The sequence below is a fragment of the Haplochromis burtoni genome, unplaced genomic scaffold, assembly GCF_018398535.1.
Source record: "Haplochromis burtoni strain Fernald_Lab_line unplaced genomic scaffold, NCSU_Asbu1 Contig_7, whole genome shotgun sequence".
Classification (NCBI taxonomy): domain Eukaryota; kingdom Metazoa; phylum Chordata; class Actinopteri; order Cichliformes; family Cichlidae; genus Haplochromis; species Haplochromis burtoni.
The window spans coordinates 5,313,543-5,332,643 of record NW_024582368.1 but is presented as its reverse complement, the minus strand read 5'-3'; the positions used below and the strand labels follow the sequence as shown (position 1 = coordinate 5,332,643).

At 39.5% G+C, this 19,101-nt stretch overlaps 1 protein-coding gene across 2 annotated transcripts; it reads left to right on the top strand.

The window, feature by feature from the left end:
- Positions 1–63: 63 nt before the first annotated feature.
- Positions 64–18,217, top strand: actn2b (actinin, alpha 2b). 2 transcript variants are annotated; one of them, XM_005914230.3, is made up of 21 exons: positions 64–399; positions 4,196–4,310; positions 4,424–4,543; positions 4,668–4,754; positions 5,230–5,317; positions 5,610–5,688; positions 8,142–8,223; positions 8,512–8,597; positions 8,766–8,858; positions 9,140–9,370; positions 9,464–9,611; positions 9,841–9,991; positions 12,128–12,236; positions 12,969–13,109; positions 13,391–13,573; positions 13,808–13,942; positions 14,305–14,484; positions 14,607–14,753; positions 15,997–16,062; positions 16,188–16,346; positions 16,528–18,217. In XM_005914230.3, the coding sequence occupies exons 1-21, from the start codon at positions 274–276 to the stop codon at positions 16,684–16,686; spliced, it is 2,685 nt and encodes an 894-aa protein (XP_005914292.1). In that variant the 5' UTR covers positions 64–273; the 3' UTR covers positions 16,687–18,217. The 2 variants fall into 2 exon arrangements, with proteins under 2 accessions (XP_005914292.1, XP_042081614.1); XM_042225680.1 differs by lacking the exons at positions 64–399; positions 4,196–4,310; positions 4,424–4,543; positions 4,668–4,754; positions 5,610–5,688 and having other exon boundaries at positions 5,234–5,317.
- The last annotated feature ends 884 nt before the right edge of the window (positions 18,218–19,101 follow it).

The window sequence follows — 19,101 nt, the reverse complement described above, 5'->3', positions numbered from 1 at the left end:
TGATGGGATTTTTTTTTGGGGGGGGGGGGGGGGGAAAGGCATCACGTGACCGATCTAATGATACCGTCTGTTGTTCATCTGTGGCAACCAGGGCCAGACGTCTGTCAGGTCGGGAGGACAAGGGCAAGCGTGAGAGAGTGAGACAAACGAAGGAGCAGCTCTGTGAAAAGAGGAACTTTTTTTTTCTGTGCTCGGCAGTTAGACCTAAATCTATAGTCTGAAGGAAAACATTTGAGTTTCTACGTAAAGAAAAAGAAAGAAAATATCGGCAAAATGATGACCCAGGTGGAGACCACGGTGCACTATGATAACGGCTACGAGGATGAGTATATGATCCAGGAGGAAGAGTGGGACAGGGACATGTTACTAGACCCTGCCTGGGAACAACAACAGAGGAAAGTACGTAAAAAATCGTCTGTTTCTGAAAAAAGTTTAAAACTATCGAGCGTTAGCTAATATTATTTTAGAGAGAAATTAAACAGCTTGGTCTTTTCTTACTCAGAATTGTGTAACTTTAGATGTTATGGTAATTTTTTAATATTTCTATGTAAAAAATATATATTTTACATATGTACACAGTAGTACAGTTCATAACTTTGGGCTAACAGTAAAAAAAAGTCTTGAGAGACGTTAAGCACACCGAGTCGGGGAGATAAACTTCCGGTTAACCTTGTCAAAATAAAATCAGTTCAGCGGGTTCATCGCGACAAGTCACGCTGCTGAAGTATTTTGATCTCTTTACTGGACATTTTGTTCTTGGATGTTGGGATAGGGTAGCTGTTATTCGTGACACTGATAGACATTACCCAAAATATAGTTCAGTGAGGTCGGGAGCAAGTTATAGAGGTGCACAAGTTATACAACCACAACTAGACAATGGCTTAGTAGCTTGAATTTTGCCTTAAGAAGTCAGTGGCCGTTGGGGTTACTTCACCCACCTCTGGTAAACGTAACGTTTAGTTTTATTTTTAAAGGTGGCATTGGTTAACCTCCGGTGTGGTCCTCGCTAAGTGCCGCAGACCTGACGCAGATAGGGTCCAGTGAGTGAGGCGTGAGGGACGGATGCGGTGGTGGGTACCAGCTAACAATAGCTGTACCTTCCAGCGGCTCTCCAGACTGCTGCCTCTCCACTGATACGCGAGGAATGCGAGCTGTCAACAGATGCTTCTAACACATGATGACGCTCTTGGGATTAGAATGGACGCTCCATCTAATTTTAACCTCGGGACCAAAAGGCATTAGTAGGGTTAATCCAGTGTCCTTGGTGCGGAATTCTTTTGTTTATAGAAACCACGTAGAAAAATTGTACCAGCACCAACTCGACTCGATATAGCCTCGGCCCCCAACACCGTCAGTTGGTTTTAGGGCTTTAAAAATTGGCTGGGACCTTATACTGCAGCTCTTTGCACAACTGGAGTCCATCAGCTCCTCCATGCCCTTCGTAACCTCCTGTGGCCTGCGCAGGGATGATAAAACTGTATTTTTGGCAACACCAGGCAGCAACACCACAGTCCATATACACAGCTATTTTTTCCACTCTTTATCTAATTTTGAGTTGATAAGTGGTCATTGGAGGGTGGTTTGAGTTTTTTCTGTTCCTTTGTGCCCCAGTTTGACGCTCAATATTAGCACCCACACTGTGCTGCAGCTTCTATTTGTTGAAAATGGAACAAAATTGCTCTATTACTGATATCTATTGTCATTTTTTCCAAAATATTATCTCCTATACCTTGGTGCAATTAGCTTATTTTAATTCTAGTTGTGGTTGCAATATATTATTGCTTATATGGAGCCCTTTTTAAATCTATTGCCTAATTCATATGAGTTCATCAAGGAGATTGATGACAGAGCAGAGTAGGCACAGCCAGGGTGCTCGGTTTCATTGAGCGAAAGTGATGAAATGTGACTGATACATAGTGAATATCCTTCATCTAAGTTAAACCAAGTGAAAATAGTCATCCATGATCCGCTGATGTGGCTAGGTCTTTCCAAAATGTTAAGCATCCAGTTCGCTTTTATTTTCCATCCTCCAGGTCTCAGCCTGCCAGCCTCTGACCTAGTGAGCCCCCAAAGGCATCCGTCAGTTCAGTGACAGGGTCGGTCCTCACTGGATGTGATTCATAAATATTTTTAGCTTTAATCGTCACCGGGCAGTAGAGGGCGGGGATGCTTGGAAAGTAGGGTTCTGCGACTAGTGGCAGAGCCAGATTTGGAGGACCAGCAGACAAAGTTTTTTTTACAAGGAAGGCAGCGGCTCATTGTCACACACACACACCCGAGGGACTCACTCAGTGTGGAATGGGGATGGCCTTTACTCTAATGCCTGTAATATTCTGATTTTGCTCCGGCACCTGCGGGGCGAGAAGCTGAGTGGCTGGCTGGGCATGCATATGCAGTCCTCCTGGGTACAAGGTTGTCCGTGGATCAGTGCTGGAAAGTCCTAAAATATTTTCCCCATGTCACTCTAGAGTATTTATTCATTCACATATAAATCTAGAAAGTATGCAAGTAAAGTCACAAAAATGTAAAATTAGCTCATTTAAAATGTTCTTCTGTGCTTCTTTTTAGATAGACATCAGCTGTGATCTTTTCCTCTCATGGGCTAAAATCACAATTTTTCTTAAAAGGAAATGAAGCTCAAAGGAAAAAGTGCAAAAGTCAACCCAGTTTATCTTTTCACTGAAAACTATTCATTTTTAATAAAATCAGTAAATGCTTTTATTCTCTACTCCTGTTAATGGAGATGAAAGGTAAAATTGAAACATGTTATCATCAAGTGTAGCATATATCAATAGCAAATATCACATTACAGCTCGTTGTTTATGTACAATTTTTATCATGTAGTTGATTAGTTCATTGATTCATACATCTAAACATAAAAACTAGGAATGGTCAAAAGTGTAAATATTTAGTACAATTTTGTCTACCAATAATTATTGGGGAAGAAAAAACAAGATGAAACTGTTATTGTGGCGCATCATTTTGCAATACTGCTCCCACATTGCCTTTCAAAACATGCTTGTCCTTCATTTCTGCCCCTCCATAAAAGCCTGAACTCATTCTCTGCCAGACTGTGGCAGATATATTTCAATTTGGATTTATTTCTTTATTTAGAGTGCTGAATTGTAATTAAAGTTCAAGGACATTCAGTCACTTAAAAGACAATTTTCTTCACTTTTTAAAAGTTTAATTTTCCAAGGTCTACGAATAACCGAGTTTAAATGATCATGATATCAGTACTGACCAACATAAATAATGATTTTTTTTTTCTTTTGCCATAGTTGGGCAGCCCAAATTGAAACTTGATTTCTATCTAATGATAGTGAGCTGTTGAAATGTTTATATTTTCTGTGTGGCAGAGGGTAATATTTACAACATCCAGATCCATTACTCATCCTTGTGGCATATCTTTCAAATTATTCTAAATGAGAATTTTTAATGTGCCCATCATTCATTCACTCCTGGCTTGTCTCCACACTTCATCGGCAATGCCTGTGCTCTGGAAGAACGGCACACGTGTACTGTGATAGAGCTATCTCCATGCAGCTGTAACATATCAACGTGTCATATTTGAAGTGGCAAAATAGTGACAGAAAGTGACGTGAGGGGAAAACTTGTCCCGCGTCCACGTGACATTTTCACTCATGTTGACGTTCTTCTTCCCCGTCTTTTATCATGAGGCACGGCAGAGCAGTCTAAATTTATCACCTTATATCAGCTGGAATGTGCTCTGTGGTCGGCTCCCAGCTTTCATCCTTACAGTGCTCAGCGTCCATGAACTCTGCTGCTAGCTATTGATAGAGGCTTTATAAAAATAGGCGAAAGACAATGAGCCTGTCTTAACTTGATTTACAGTATTTGAGTACCAAACATGGAGTACATTTGTTCTGATAGGTGTTAGCTATGGAACCATTGTAGGAAATGTTGAAACTTAACACTAATGTTTAACTAATGGACAATCGACTTGGTTATAGTCCTAAGTGAAGATCCCAGTTTGTTTAGGTTTACTGTAAAGAGGAATAGCTTGTAGTTTAATCCACTAAAAAAGTGATATAAATTTTTAGAAGTGAGTATAACTGCCAGTTAAACAAAAATGCCCCCAAAAGTGAAGAAAACTTAACTGATTGCTGTAAATTTCTTTTCGTTTTTGAGTCAAATCCAATTTTTATTGAGCTGGGAATCCTTTTTCTGTTAGACCTTCACAGCTTGGTGTAACTCCCACCTGAGGAAAGCTGGTGTTCAAATTGAAAACATTGAGGAGGACTTCAGGAATGGACTCAAACTCATGCTGCTGCTGGAAGTTATCTCAGGTTGGAGCACTAAAGAGAGTTTTCATTTTCTTGCCTTTTTTTTAGTGTTTCAGTCAGCTTTCTTTCTGTGTCTTATTAGCTGAGGTTATATGCACACCATATTGTGTTTGCAGGAGAGAGGCTACCCAAGCCAGATAGAGGGAAGATGCGGTTTCATAAGATCGCAAATGTTAACAAAGCTTTGGACTTCATCACAAGTAAAGGAGTCAAACTGGTTTCAATAGGAGCCGAAGGTACCTGTGCACGTCTTGTGTATGAATATAATGTAACCATTTAGGGATGCAAGAGTTGGAACCAGGAATTTTTACCTTATGAAATAATCTGCTGGAGACTAAATATAACACTTTTTTGTTTCAGAGATTGTGGATGGAAATGTAAAGATGACTCTTGGAATGATTTGGACTATAATTCTCCGCTTTGCCATTCAGGACATATCTGTGGAAGGTGAGGTTAGCACACACAGTCCAGGAACATATAGGTGCTTCAAGCTACGTGACAACATACCAGGACCTTTCCTGTAAAATGGGCATTTTCGCATCTGACTATGCAAATAAGCACAATTAATCCACACATATAGATAGACACAACAGACTGGATTACTTTATTAAATAAAAACCAGCATCCTTCCTGCTTGTTTTTGGCCAGTTTATAAATAAAAGTGCATTTTATGTTCGAGTAAATTAAACATCACTTAAAAAATGCTAAAATTTCCATCATAATTCTGTTGACTTTACTTTGGTGGGTAATAATATATATATTTGCACAAAAAACCCTGCAAACGAAATGAAAACATTGTTATGGAGTTCACTTGTCACAAAAACAAGTTGTATGATATATCAGTGCACAGAATGCTTGTGTAGTATGTGCCAAATGAGAAAGCTGACCACACGTTTAAATGGCAAATACATGTTCTCCTCAGAAACATCTGCCAAGGAAGGGCTTCTACTGTGGTGTCAAAGAAAGACTGCCCCCTACAGGAATGTTAATGTCCAAAACTTCCATGTCAGGTGAGTATGACACACTGTATTGTGACCATTGAATTTAGATCTTGTAAACCAGGTGTCTATAATCTATTATAACATAATGTAGTGGTTGTTAGGTCAATAGGTTCATCTAATAGCATGATATCAATACTAAGTTCTTCTGTAGATGACTTTAGTAATACAAAATATAAAAAGGAGGATAGAGGATAGCATCAGGGAAATGTTACCACCGCTTTAATGGTGAATATCGGAGCTGGACTCGAGAAATTTCATCTTTATGACCTGACATGTTTATTCTCTGTATTGACTGGTGAAGCTGGAAAGATGGCCTGGCCTTCTGCGCCCTGATTCACAGACACAGACCCGACCTCCTCGACTACTCTAAGCTCAACAAGGTGTTGTGTGGTTTCGCTTGCTGTGTTTCAAGCTTGCACAATAACACTTTGATTTCCACAAACATAAGAAGCACAGTTTTGTCCGCTTTGTGGAAAAGAAGTCTTTATCTACTACTAGAAGATTACACAATTGATCTCTTTACTCTGCTAATAACTCGCTTGCAGTGGTCATCTGTTTGACAAACTAATTTGTGTTTTAACGATCCTGGGGTGTTGTGTTGTGTCTCTTTTGGATATTCTTAGAAATATGTGGCATTTCAAAGGACAAGATCTACATGTTAGTGATTTAATGTGATGTAAGGTGTTTGTAGGAAGTCCGCTGTGTTGTGTTATTAATGTGTTATTTGGCTAATGGTTATAATCCGGCTTTAATTTATGAATGTGTTTCTCTCTATTGTGAGTGCACTCATTTAGTATCGCCTCATGCTTCATTATGCTTAAGCAAATCAGTTTACCTAGCACACAATTTCATCATAATTAGCATGAAAACTGCAACTTTTATTTCAATTTTATTGCTGTGTTTTTGTGCAACCCGCTGCGCCCATTACCAGATTAGATTTAAAAGGCTCCCTTGTTAACAAGGGGTTACCACATGGTGGAAATATATGGCCACTCTACACTCTGAAGAGTCTTGACTTTTCTCTGCATTTGAAACCTACTTAATGACTAGAGTATCACTGTGAAGCATTTTAGGTCAAAAATGTATGTCTCAGTTAAATGTTCTGGTTTAGCAGATGTCCAGGATTCAGGTGAGGGCCTCGGTGAGCTGCTTATTTGCTGCGTGTTTGCAGAGGGCTAGAGAGCACAGCTCACAGCCCTCCCTTGTTCGCCAAGTAGCGATAATACACAAGTAAACTTTTCTCTCCTGGAAGAAGGTGCTGTGTTAGCCAGATGGAAAGGGCAAGGCTGTTATAGGACTATTTGAGGTGTCATGCTTTAACTGCCAGGTGTGAGTTCATAAAAATATGTTTTTCTTCCTTTTTTAAGCCTTAAAAAAAATCACAGCCAGCATAGCTGACCTCACATCAGAACATTTAGTTTGCTCGGGCCATATGTTCCCTGTTACTGTAAATATATAGCAGGGGAACCACCTTGGAAGGATATGAAGAGTGACTTTTCATTCATTTTGTGATCAGAGGCACTCACTTTTCTACACACAGCTGACTGGCCTGACTTGGAGTCAACCCTGAATAGTCACAGAAACATGAGCTTAGTCCCTGCAGAGCGCAGGCTTAGCTTTACCTCTGCCATTGTCCATGCTGTCACGTCGTATTCCCCATTTAGAGGCCACCGGTGCACATAAAAGTCAGGAAGACATCTATACGCATTACACTCATAACATCACAGTGATACTTATTAATCGCCGCAAGGACGGTGATACTTTTATTAGAAAATAATGAAAGTATATACAATGATTCAAATGGACAATGTAAACAAACCATGCTGGCTAGTAATATACTTCAGTACACTATTTCTTGCTACAGCCTTTTATTCACACTTTTTGTGTCTTTGAGATCCATATTCACACATTCAGTCACACCTGAACTTCAGTTCTGCTCATGCTGCTTGGAGACAGTTGCATTGTGCATCAGGCAACCTTTGAATCTGGCTCCAGGTGAGCGAGTTTGTTAAGCCTGTTGAGACAGCTCTTGTCAGGGACACATACACAGACACACACACAGAAGGCTCGAGGTATCCTTATTTCCATTCCTCTATGCCATCAGTTTACCACCCAATCCATCTATCTATCTTTCTTGTACCGGATATGTGAGCAGCTGCCCCTGTCATGTTGTGCACCACCCCTACCCTCTACCTTTGAGGAACAGCGGTACAGTGATAGGGACAGCAGCATGATAGTATGATTCCTTTACCCCTTTGCACTCTTAGTGACAGCCCCATCAGCAGCAGAGGGGTTCACTGTCAGCTTTTGGCTCAAGGCACAACTCCTGTCCTGTCAAACACTTGTATTTTCCTGTCACAGTAACTAGTATGAAAAAGGAGGAATGCATTTCTTTAAAACAATTCCATTAAAAAATAAGAAGAGGTATAGAGAGTAATAAACATCTGCTGGTTATAGATTATTAAATGCTTCCCCTTTCATCATCTCTTATGCAACAGACTAAAACAGCAATTCCTTAATCAAACAAAGAAAAAAAATCAATCATATTCATAATAAAGAGCAGATGGAGATAAATAAATGGTATTTATTTGAGACATAACTGACCTTTCCTGTGAATGTGATCTAATCAACAAATAAAGAATTAAACTGGTATTAAAGTTCTTTGGAAACTAAGAGATGTAATTTCTAAGGTTTTGCAAGGATCTAGTTGAGGGCTAGTAAATGTGCATGTAGATTATATGACCATCACATGTTTTGTGCCTTGATTGCATGGATTTCAGTGGTGTTGTAAGTGTGGCACTGGTGTATAGTGATGTTCTGTGTTCTTATTTAGGATGATCCTCTGGGGAACTTGAACCTGGCTTTTGACATAGCAGAAAAACACCTGGACATTCCAAAAATGCTGGATGCAGAGGGTAATATTTTATGTAGTGGAAAAATATGAGTTTTTTGTGTCCTGTTTATGGTAATGGGTGCTAACAATGTATATCTATTGTTTTGGTTGAATCTCCTTCACAGGGGTCCAAATATCAACCACATAGATTTCTGTCACATATAATTATCTTCATATCTAACTGCATTTTTGTTATGTCTGAACGGAAGTGAAAACCATAAAAAATATCTCCTTCTATTATCCAATGTAGCTGTAGTTTCCTTTAAATTCTTTCTGCCACCTTGACTTTTCATCCCTCTTCATGCCACAGATATCATCAACACCCCCAAGCCCGATGAGAGAGCCATCATGACCTATGTGTCCTGCTTTTACCATGCTTTTGCTGGAGCTGAGCAGGTAGTTTTGTCTGTCTTTTTTTCAATAGCACCATGTTATTCTGAGAATATCAAAAAAATAAAAAATATGTATATACTCAGTTTGATTTAGACACAGCACACTGATTAAAAATCCTTGCCATCTTAGTTCTCTGATCTAATTACATTATTATTGTCCCCGTGCTCTCAGGCGGAGACTGCTGCCAACAGGATCTGTAAGGTGCTTGGAGTAAACCAAGAGAATGAGAAACTGATGGAAGAATATGAGAGACTGGCCAGTGAGGTAAAGTTTAAATATAATGATGGCACTTTGTGTCATGAAAGATTTTTCAAAGTGATGTGCTTTTTGGATAACAGTGATTAAGGTACAGTATTAGTACATTTTTGTTTGTCCTCTGTTTATTATGGGCTGTTCAAATTAAAAGTTCAAAAACAAAATTTTCTCTCTCTACTCAAATATCTCACTGATGTTACAAACTGAGATCCATCTGCTGGAAAAATCAATTATTTATCACCACTCTCTTGCCACTCCACTTATTCCCATGTTGTCCTTGTGTTTTCCAGCTGCTGGAGTGGATCCGCCGCACCACTCCCTGGCTGGAGAATCGGACCCCAGAGAAGACCATGGCAGAGATGCAACGGAAGCTGGAGGACTTCAGGGACTACAGACGCCAGCACAAGCCCCCGAAAGTGCAGGAGAAGTGCCAGCTGGAAATTAACTTCAACACCCTTCAGACCAAGTTGCGCATCAGCAACCGGCCTGCCTTTATGCCCTCTGAGGGGAAGATGGTATCTGTAAGTCACAACTTCATATTCATTCATTCATGATTGAGTCTTGCGATCAGTTCTGTTGTGGTTCAGACACTAAAGATTGCATTGTGTTGACAGGATATAGCCAGTGCATGGCAGGGTCTGGAGCAGGCAGAGAAAGGGTACGAGGAATGGCTTCTTACAGAGATCCGTAGGCTTGAGAGGGTGGACCACCTTGCAGAAAAGTTTCGCCAAAAAGCAACTAATCATGAGAACTGGGCCAGCGGTCAGTTGTAGTTTGTGTATTTACCTTTTTGATTGCTGTTGATGTGTCTATAGGTCCACATGTTTATCTTGGCCAAGCACTTTATATAGAGCGCATTTTACTGTTTAGATTTCCTCATAATGAAATGTTATTGAAGGTTAATTTCTGCATCTGTAATGACCAGATAAGGACTGTTTTTAGTAGAACCTTATTATTATCTCAATATTCCTTTTTCATATGTGACATTCAGGTAAAGAGCTGTTCCTTTCCCAGAAGGACTACGAAACAGCCACACTGACAGAAATCAGAGCACTGCTTCGAAAACACGAGGCCTTTGAGAGTGACTTGGCAGCCCACCAGGACAGAGTGGAGCAGATTGCTGCCATTGCACAGGAACTAAAGTATGCACTCCCAACAGCAGATGTATGCAGTCACGTATCACCGAAATCCAGGACAGGAGAAATAATAGTAAAGTCAATGAAATTAATCTTGTTTTTTTCTTTCATGCACACTTCATGCACAAATGCACATGCATTGTTTTTTGGCTTTAGACCCGGTACAACCCACTGGTGATTACTGGGTTAAATTATGGGTGACAAGCAATAGAGGTCACTGCTGTCCTCTCACACAGAAAATAAGCTATGGTTCATGCATCTCAAATGCATGTGAATTAACTGTTAACCACTTAAGAACCACTAGATGCCAAGGCAGAGGTTAGGTAGCTATTAGAGGTATTCTTAGTTAAGATTTTAAGTACTCAGAAATGAGAAAGGTGTGGCTCATGGGACTTCTGAGATTTTTTTCAATCAGTGCACAATGATAGATGTGAATACAGAGCGTTTGTTGTTTTATATTTGAAAACACTGAGGAAAAAAGAGAAGGAATCAGCTATTGAGGGATAGCTCAGTAGGTAGAGTGTTTGCACCATGATCCCCCCCAATCAGGGATTCAAATCCACTGAACGGCTACACTGAGATACCCTTTGGTAGGTGCCCGGTGCTTCACTGAGTGAATGGGTTAAATGCAGAGGACTAAGCAATTTCCTATGGGATTAATAAAGTATACATTATTATTATTGACCAAAATGCTGGTTTTCTGTTAAAAGTAAGACTAAAACTTCACTGAGATCATAATGCGCTGGGATGCAGTCATATTTTCAAAGTTATTATGTGAACACATACCTTAAATATTATTTCCTCCTAGGCTGGAAAGAGACTGATCCTGTTAACGATGTGGTCTCTAACACAGAGGTGCATGCTGTCCTTCTCTTTGGCTCACTCTCTCCTCCACCTACTGACACAAATGATACGGCTGTCTCATTTTTGCATAATCCAGCGAGTTCAGAAGTAAATTCTATACCTGAAGCTAATTCTGTGTAATGATTTACTGGAACCTACTCAGTCTCTGGAGCAACTCAACCTAGCCCAGTTATATGCTTTCCTTCACCTCTATTTCATGCAGGTGATGAAGGAAATTTTGAGCACAGTAAGGGTGGGAAACCTGTGAGCTTGATTTTGCACTACATCTCTCTTTTGAACCTTTTACCAACCTGGTGAGTTGAGTAGCTATGCAGCTATCTATGACCATCTAGGTGAAGACAGAGAAACAAAGACCAAGGCTTTCTGCCAGTGCCTCCATATGTATATCCACATGCCAACCATTATGCCTCAGCTGGGGAAGCTTCACAATACCATGAGACACCATTTGGCGCAAAGCCGCACTACCTCTTTGTGATTCGTCAGCTTCTTCATTACACAGTGCCACATTTACATGCTGAACACGAGGCTAGCAGAGTTCATCAGAATAATGTCTGCCGTGAGAGATACCATCTCCCAGCCATCTTCAGCCACCCCCACTGGGACACAGGTTACCAGTGGACCTCCACTGCACACAAGACTCTACCAAAGACAAAAAGCATTTTTAATTTTTGTTTTTTTCAAATAGCTTGAAGCGGTCTGGGGTTAAGGCAACTCTTATTCCTGTAGTTTACCGTATGGTGTATTTTGACCTTTTCCATTGAATGATATCTCAATAAAATGCTACATGAACCCTGTTCACTGTTTTCCTTTGAGGTCACTTATACTTTCACCTAAAAGTGCAGCTTCAGATGCTCATCCAGGGAAAGCAGTGACAGAGTCTCAACACTGTGATGATTTTGGTGGTGCATTTTCTGTAAATGAGTGCCTAAACCTGAATACTAATTCAAGCAGTTTTAAACGCTCTGAAGTTCAAAGCCAAGAGCCTTTTTTTCTTCCAAGACTGAGCTGAATATGTTCTGTTTTTTCATGTGTTAAACTTTAATTTAAAGTAATCTTGCAGTCCTCATTATTATTTATTATAGCTATTTGCTCTCAAATTTTCTTTTCTTTGTTGTTTTACCTCAACTTAATACAGTTTTCTCATGCAGTAGGATTTACATATCTCTATATCATACTATATATTCTGTATACCACAACTCTAACCAGTGCTGGTGGGTGGATGGGGCTCTGTTTTCCAGAAGTAAAAATGGCACAACAGGTTTATTTTTCTTTTCCTAGTGAGTTGGACTACCATGATGTTGCTGCTGTTAACCAGCGCTGCCAAAGCATCTGTGACTTATGGGACAAGCTGGGAACGCTGACTCAGAAGAGGAGAGAGGCACTGGAGGTAAGAACAAAATTTCACTTGTGAGTGTATGACTGAAGGGGATTTATGGCAAAGGCTTTAGGTATTAATCCATTATAGCTGTAGAGATCTTAAAAGTTCTCAAGTTCTTTGTATATATTAAGTCCCCACAAGAGTGTGCTAATGTTCTACGCATTGAACTACCATCAAACGCCAGCTCAATTAAAATTTTAGTCAAAGCATTTTAGATGTCTGTCACTGCTGTGAGTGTTGAAGAGACAAGTGATTGAAGGGGACAGATAACTGGATCCCCTCTAAAATCCCTGCCCCGCATAGAAAGGTAAAATAGAAGGGTAGAGGGGATAAAAGAGATATGGATGTAGATGTCATATCCAGAAAGCAACTGGCTAAAAGCCCACTAGCCACTTCCTCTGAGCCATACTGGCCATTCCAGACCCACAAATGTGTGAGGGCCTGGGAAAAGGGCCAAGGATTAAGTCTGAATGACAGGAACAGGGGGCTGTTTATCTCTATCTTCTACTTCCAACTATCTCCCATTGAGGGGAGGGACTCTGTCAGGAACAACCAAGCCAGACTTGGGAGCTGGGGTTAACAAGTCAAAGAAAGTTATGCACACTGCCATCATTCTCAAAACAGGTGAGAGGGTGTTTAAGTCATACTAAAGCGTAACGCTGAGCTGTGATTAGATATTGTGACAATTTTAGGATTTCAACATTTATAAAACATGTCTGTTATGTTTTGTAATCCTCTCAGCGCACAGAGAAACTGCTGGAAACCATTGATCAGTTGTTCCTAGAATTTGCTAAGAGGTCTGCTCCTTTCAACAATTGGATGGAAGGAGCGATGGAGGATCTGCAGGACATGTTTATAGTGCATACTATTGAAGAGGTTCAGGTAAGTTTACTATATTCTGAGGAGAGCAGCCTTTGGCATTAAGTGCTTATAATGTGATCACAGTGTAATTTTACAGTTTTTCATATAAGCCCATTTAATGGATTCCTCGTGATTGGGTTTCATAATATATAATGTTGTGTTGAAAAAACAAAAATGCTATATAGTGCGCAATGTTTCTATTTGTCACACCCTAAAAAAAACAGCACATAATGTTATCTCTTGGGACAAAATTGACATTTCCATAAAATTTCAACACTTTCCTCTCCTGCTTCCCCTTCCAGAGTCTAATCGCAGCTCATGAGCAGTTCAAAGCTACTCTTCCCGAGGCAGATTCAGAGAGACAGGCCATCTTGGGAATCCACAATGAGGTGCAGAAAATTTCACAGAGCTATGGGATCAAGGCCAGCTTTATCAACTCTTACAGCACTATCACAACTGAAGAGCTTCTCAACAAGTGGGAAAAGGTAGCTACAGTTTTCAAACTGATTTATAGACTCAGAGAGTATATTAAAGGGTAGTCATAGAGATAGTGGACATAAGAGAACACTATCATTGTTTACTAATACTGATATTTTATGACAGAGGAGTCAGCAATCGCTTAGTAAGTTTGCAATCCAAATCACTATCTCTTAATAAAAATGTAATTTATACAACCAGCAATAATGTATCTGTTCTGTGTATCTGTGCATGTTTTCTAGGTGAAAAAGCTGGTTCCTCAGAGAGATAGTGCCCTCCAGGAGGAGATGGCACGCCAGCATGCCAACGAAAGGCTGAGACGGCAGTTTGCTGCCCAGGCTAATTTGATTGGGCCCTGGATACAGACCAGGATGGAGGTTCAGTATACAGGCTTAATAAGCAAATTCTACATTAATCAAATAAAGTCTGAAATGGAAGAGGATTATTTTCTAATTCATTGTACTTAGACAAGTAGAATAGCAGTTTCATTCCTGATGATGATGATATCTGAATAATACAAAGTAAATTTACTCAGGATATATTTATACACACATGTACTCACCTCATAGTTCTTATACAGAGTAAAATTACTGTCAGTCACATGTAATTGGCTCTTTGCAGATTCAGTAAGCAAACCCTCTTCATGACCAGTTTTGATCATAAGATGGGGCTCTAAGAGCCCCATCTTATGATCAAACGAGCTTACGAGCTAACCTCGTGGCATGTACCGTCCTAACAGGAAATAGGGCGCTGCTCCCTGGAGATAGGAGGCACCTTGGAGGACCAGATGACCCAGCTGAAGCAAATCGAGCATGTCATAGTTGCTTATAAACCCAATATTGACAAGTTAGAGGGAGACCACCAGCTAATCCAGGAGTCACTTGTGTTTGATAACAAACACACCAACTACACCATGGAGGTACTGGAAATTGAGTTTTATAGCTACATATACATAGAAAAATAGATTCATTCTTAAAGTAGGTTTGTCAACATAAACTTGGATTTCCAGAGTCTGTTAACATTTCTGGTCTGTCAACACAGCACATCCGTGTTGGGTGGGAGCTGCTCCTCACAACCATCGCCCGAACTATCAATGAGATTGAGACCCAGATCCTGACCCGGGATGCTAAGGGCATCAGTCAGCAGCAGATGAATGAGTTCAGATCGTCTTTCAACCACTTTGACAGGGTACAGCGTTTTGCCATTTCACTTCACTAGAGCCATTTTCTGCCTATTCCAGTGGCCGATGTAAAGCAATCTCAGTAGCTCAGAAGAAGAGCAGGGGGTAGCCCAGTTTTAAGAGATGTGTCTTGAGCTTATGAGCATCAAAACCCAGGTGTTAACTCTTATGTGGTATTTGTGACATCCATAAACTGTATAAAACACGGATGTAGCCACAGCAGCTTTACATGTTGGTCAGTGCAGTCTCTCTGTAAAGCTGGGTGTTTTTGGCACTGTTGTCTCAGTATTTTGTAACGGGATGTGATGAGCGAGGATTGGATCTCTCTATGAAGCTGAGCAACACTGCATGCTCATTAGCTAATGACTTGTGATTGATGAACCAATGAGCATACCGTTTTATCCTCCTTCCTCACTCTAATGGGGACCATAATTTACAAATTATGTTTTAGTTATTTACTTGAAGCTAGCAGTTGTGCCCATAAAGTCTGGCTGTAAACCTGCATGAAAAAGAAAGCAGGTTTAAACTTCATTGGCTTTACTTTTCAGATCTAGAAGCTACATCCATGTTTTAAATACTGTCTCTGATACTTGCTAAATCCCATCCAGCTCAAAGTGCAATGTTCTGCACCCACCCCTATATTTAATATGAAGGTTGGTCAGGACTAAAGGTGAAGATTAAACATTTTTACTGGTATCTTGCTGTGAAAGTATTAAAATATCTAAGTATATATATATATATATATATATATGGTTAAGATTATTTTTATATAGTAAAACTTCAATGATAGATGACTTACTCAAGCATGTCTCAAATATATTCCAGTCACATCTGTACAGCCACATACTGGTTCCCCTCACCATGATGGAGTAACAGCTTGGATAATACACCCAACAAATTCCAATCTCATTACAAAACTGACAATGCTGTAGCTTTTTGTGATTGATAAGAATGCTTTGGATCTGTGTTTCCAACTTCCATGTGCCCAGTTTCAGTGTGAATGCACGTGCATGTGCCATATTAGCTTTTAAGCTTTTTTATCATGAAATCTTCAACTTTTATCAAAAAAAGCCAAAAGATAAGGAAACTGAAATATACAGCCGTTTTCCTCTTTGTAACTTATTTTATAGCAGAGCAGCCTGTCTCATAAAATTCATGTTGAGAGTATATTGAATGCTTATGATGTTTGGTATTCAGCCTTTTCTGTATTTCTCTGACAACACTTTCTGAAATTTGGCGTCTGGTTTGTAGAAGAAGAATGGAGCAATGGAAACAGATGACTTCAGAGCCTGCCTCATCTCCATGGGATATGACTTGGTAAGGCGCTTCACTGTTATTTGGATGCAGCTGTGTTATTAGTAAATTCTGCAATTGTTTGATTTTCACACATACAGTCACACATACATGCAGTCATTATGGGTCTTCATTCACGCCTATTTCAGGGAGAGGTGGAGTTTGCTCGCATAATGATGCTGGTAGACTCCAATGCTACGGGAATCGTTTCCTTCCAGTCTTTTATCGACTTTATGACCAGAGAGACTGCTGATACAGACACTGCCGAGCAGGTTGTGGCATCCTTCCGGATCCTGGCTGCTGATAAGGTGTGTATGGGGCTTACTGGCATATGGGCAGATATTTTTAGCATAAGCTATTCCTGTCATTATTTCCAGGGATTTGCCACGTCATACTGATTTACGATGTACTTTTTTGTAGATGAGAAACAAATTAAAACAGAAAATGGGAGTAAGAATCTGAAATGCAATTACCTTTCCACGTCCACAGCCTTATATACTTGTAGAGGAGCTCAGGAGAGAACTTCCCCCTGAACAAGCAGAGTATTGCATCATGAGGATGCCACCCTACGCTGGTCATGGAGCACCACCCGGGGCACTGGACTACACTGCCTTCTCCACTGCCCTCTATGGAGAGAGCGATCTTTAACCTGACCAGAAAACCTTTCATCCACCGTCCATTAACCTCTCCTCTGCTTTCCCACCCTCCCTCCCCTCCATCTCATGGTGAAGTTAAGGAATCTATAATGCAAGTTGGATCAAATATACCAAATGGAATGAAAGTCTTTATTGATTAGTTTTCTCACACATTACTCATGCTGAGCATTGTTCTGTTTCTTTAGTACTCATCTTGTGCTCTCTGGCAGAAGATGCTTCCCACAACATAGAAATAATGATGAAAAAATTGAAATTAGAAGCAATTCAATTTGATTTTTTTTTTGCTTGTGTGGTATGATGATTTGGTTCAGGATCGTGGAATTTAGGTAAAACTGGAAGATACAGGAAATAAAGGAGATTAGTTAGTCATACACCAAAAGGATCGTGGTGTTTCAGTAATTTTTCTGTAAAGAAAATAGTCATTTTTGGCAAGCAATGTTGTGTATTGTTTTATTTTTCCCCACAGTACACTTGTTTTGGGAATAAAATCTTCTGATAAGGCATTTTGACATGCTTCAAGTGAATTACAGTTTGCAAAAGCAATTTCAGACCTACTGCCATCCATCAATAAACAGTGTGTTCCCCAAAAGGCCAAAAATATGCAGTACCAACAGAAGACAAATCGAAAACCACACGAAGGCAAAAGTAAATGTTTGCTCAGTGCTTTGAAAGCTGAAAACACTGTAGACTAAATGTGCAGTATTCACTAATGGTAAGATCAAACATTTGTTGGGTAGTGACAAACTCTAATGCTTACATGTGTCTGGAAAAGTGGACAGTAAATTTCAAGAACTGCACATATAATAAATATCAACTATAATACAACAGGTGGTGCCATCATGGAAAAAATGGCCTAACAATACTAGACTTTGTGGCTGTGGTGTTTATCGAAATCCTTTATTTGTCCAGAAGCTTCCCATTAATTTCAATTAGTCGTAGTTTTCCATGGTAAGCTGACAAAAACCCCAAAGGATCTCAATGTCATATTTATCTTTAAATTGCATTTGAGGAAATTACTGTAAAATGTGGGACAAGAATATTATACTCATGTTCCATACTGTTTGAACATGAAATTTTAAAATTGAGTGGTATTTAAAAATATGGTGATGACAGTGATTTGAGACTAATATAATAAAAAAATAGGCTGGTAAAGTTGTCTTTGTTTGATGCTCTAAATAATTAAAAAAGCATCATCATTGAATACTCTCCACACAGACTGAGCTAAAACATGCCAGAACATATATCCAGTCCAGTCAATATGATTTCAGGTGCAAGCTTTTCCTTTCAAAAGAGAAATATTTCTGGTGTAACTTGTGAGCTCTGACTCTGACACCTCTGATCTCTATAGGTGATGTTCTTATTTTTGGCAGAGACATGGATTTGTTGTATTGATCTAAAACTTCAGGTAGTAAAAACACCTTAAAGAGAAAACAGCTGGCTCCAGTATGACTCTGTTCAGTAAGTTACACTTTGTGCTCCAAGATAATGGATTCATTAAATAAACTTTATAATGCAGCCATTTATTTCAAATGGTGAATGTGTTTCTTTTTATGTTTGTCACCAGATGGGGGGAAAGACCATAATCCACATGTAAACAAGTCCCTGCACAAGAATATCAAACTGTAAATTTTAGTAGATGCGGATTAATTAGATATAGATATTCCTAAATTTGTATGGGTTGTGCTGCAAGCGAAGAAGTAGTACGTCAATATGAAGTCAATATGAAGTCAATATGAAGTCAATATGAAGTCAATATGCAAATACATCCATTGGATGTATTTGCATTTGCAAATACATCCAATGGAGGGACTTGGTCTTTCATGACATTTACTCTTCCTCCTCAATTCCATTTTTCTTCTGCTACATGGTTAGCAGTTCATCCCTACCACTCGAGTATATATGCCATCAGAAAGGTTAATGGTATGGTTAATTGGCCTGCTATGATTTTCAGTCAACAGTCAATGATGGGCAGCTGTGTGTTGTTACCTCCTCATTCTGGGATTGGCCAAGGAGGGTTTGCCATTTCATATTTAACCAGCACTCAGACGAGGCTATTTATGCAGCTGACAAGCAAAATGGGTTCTTGTGTTCTTGTAAGGTAGCGTGCGGCTAAATAATTATATGCACTTATTCACAAATGTTCATGTTTTAGTGCTTATGACCCTTTTCCCCCCTACAGTCAGTTACCATTCATTGCACTCTTGAGCTGGAACGTGCATGGCTTTCCTGCTAAAGGTAGGAATACACCTTAATGAGATTATAAATCTTATAGATGCTTATTTAAAATATATATATATATCTATATCTATATATATATATATATCTATATATCTATATCTATATCTATATATATCTATATATATCTATATATATCTATATCTATATATATCTATATCTATATCTATAT

Bases quoted from the DNA above. Each gene is read 5' to 3' on its own strand.
- actn2b (XM_005914230.3), top strand. From the start codon at position 274: ATGATGACCCAGGTGGAGACCACGGTGCACTATGATAACGGCTACGAG. The intron at 8,224-8,511 runs GTAATATTTTAT...TTCATGCCACAG, and splicing joins AAAAATGCTGGATGCAGAGG to ATATCATCAACACCCCCAAG. The intron at 14,754-15,996 runs GTACAGCGTTTT...TCTGGTTTGTAG, and splicing joins CTTTCAACCACTTTGACAGG to AAGAAGAATGGAGCAATGGA.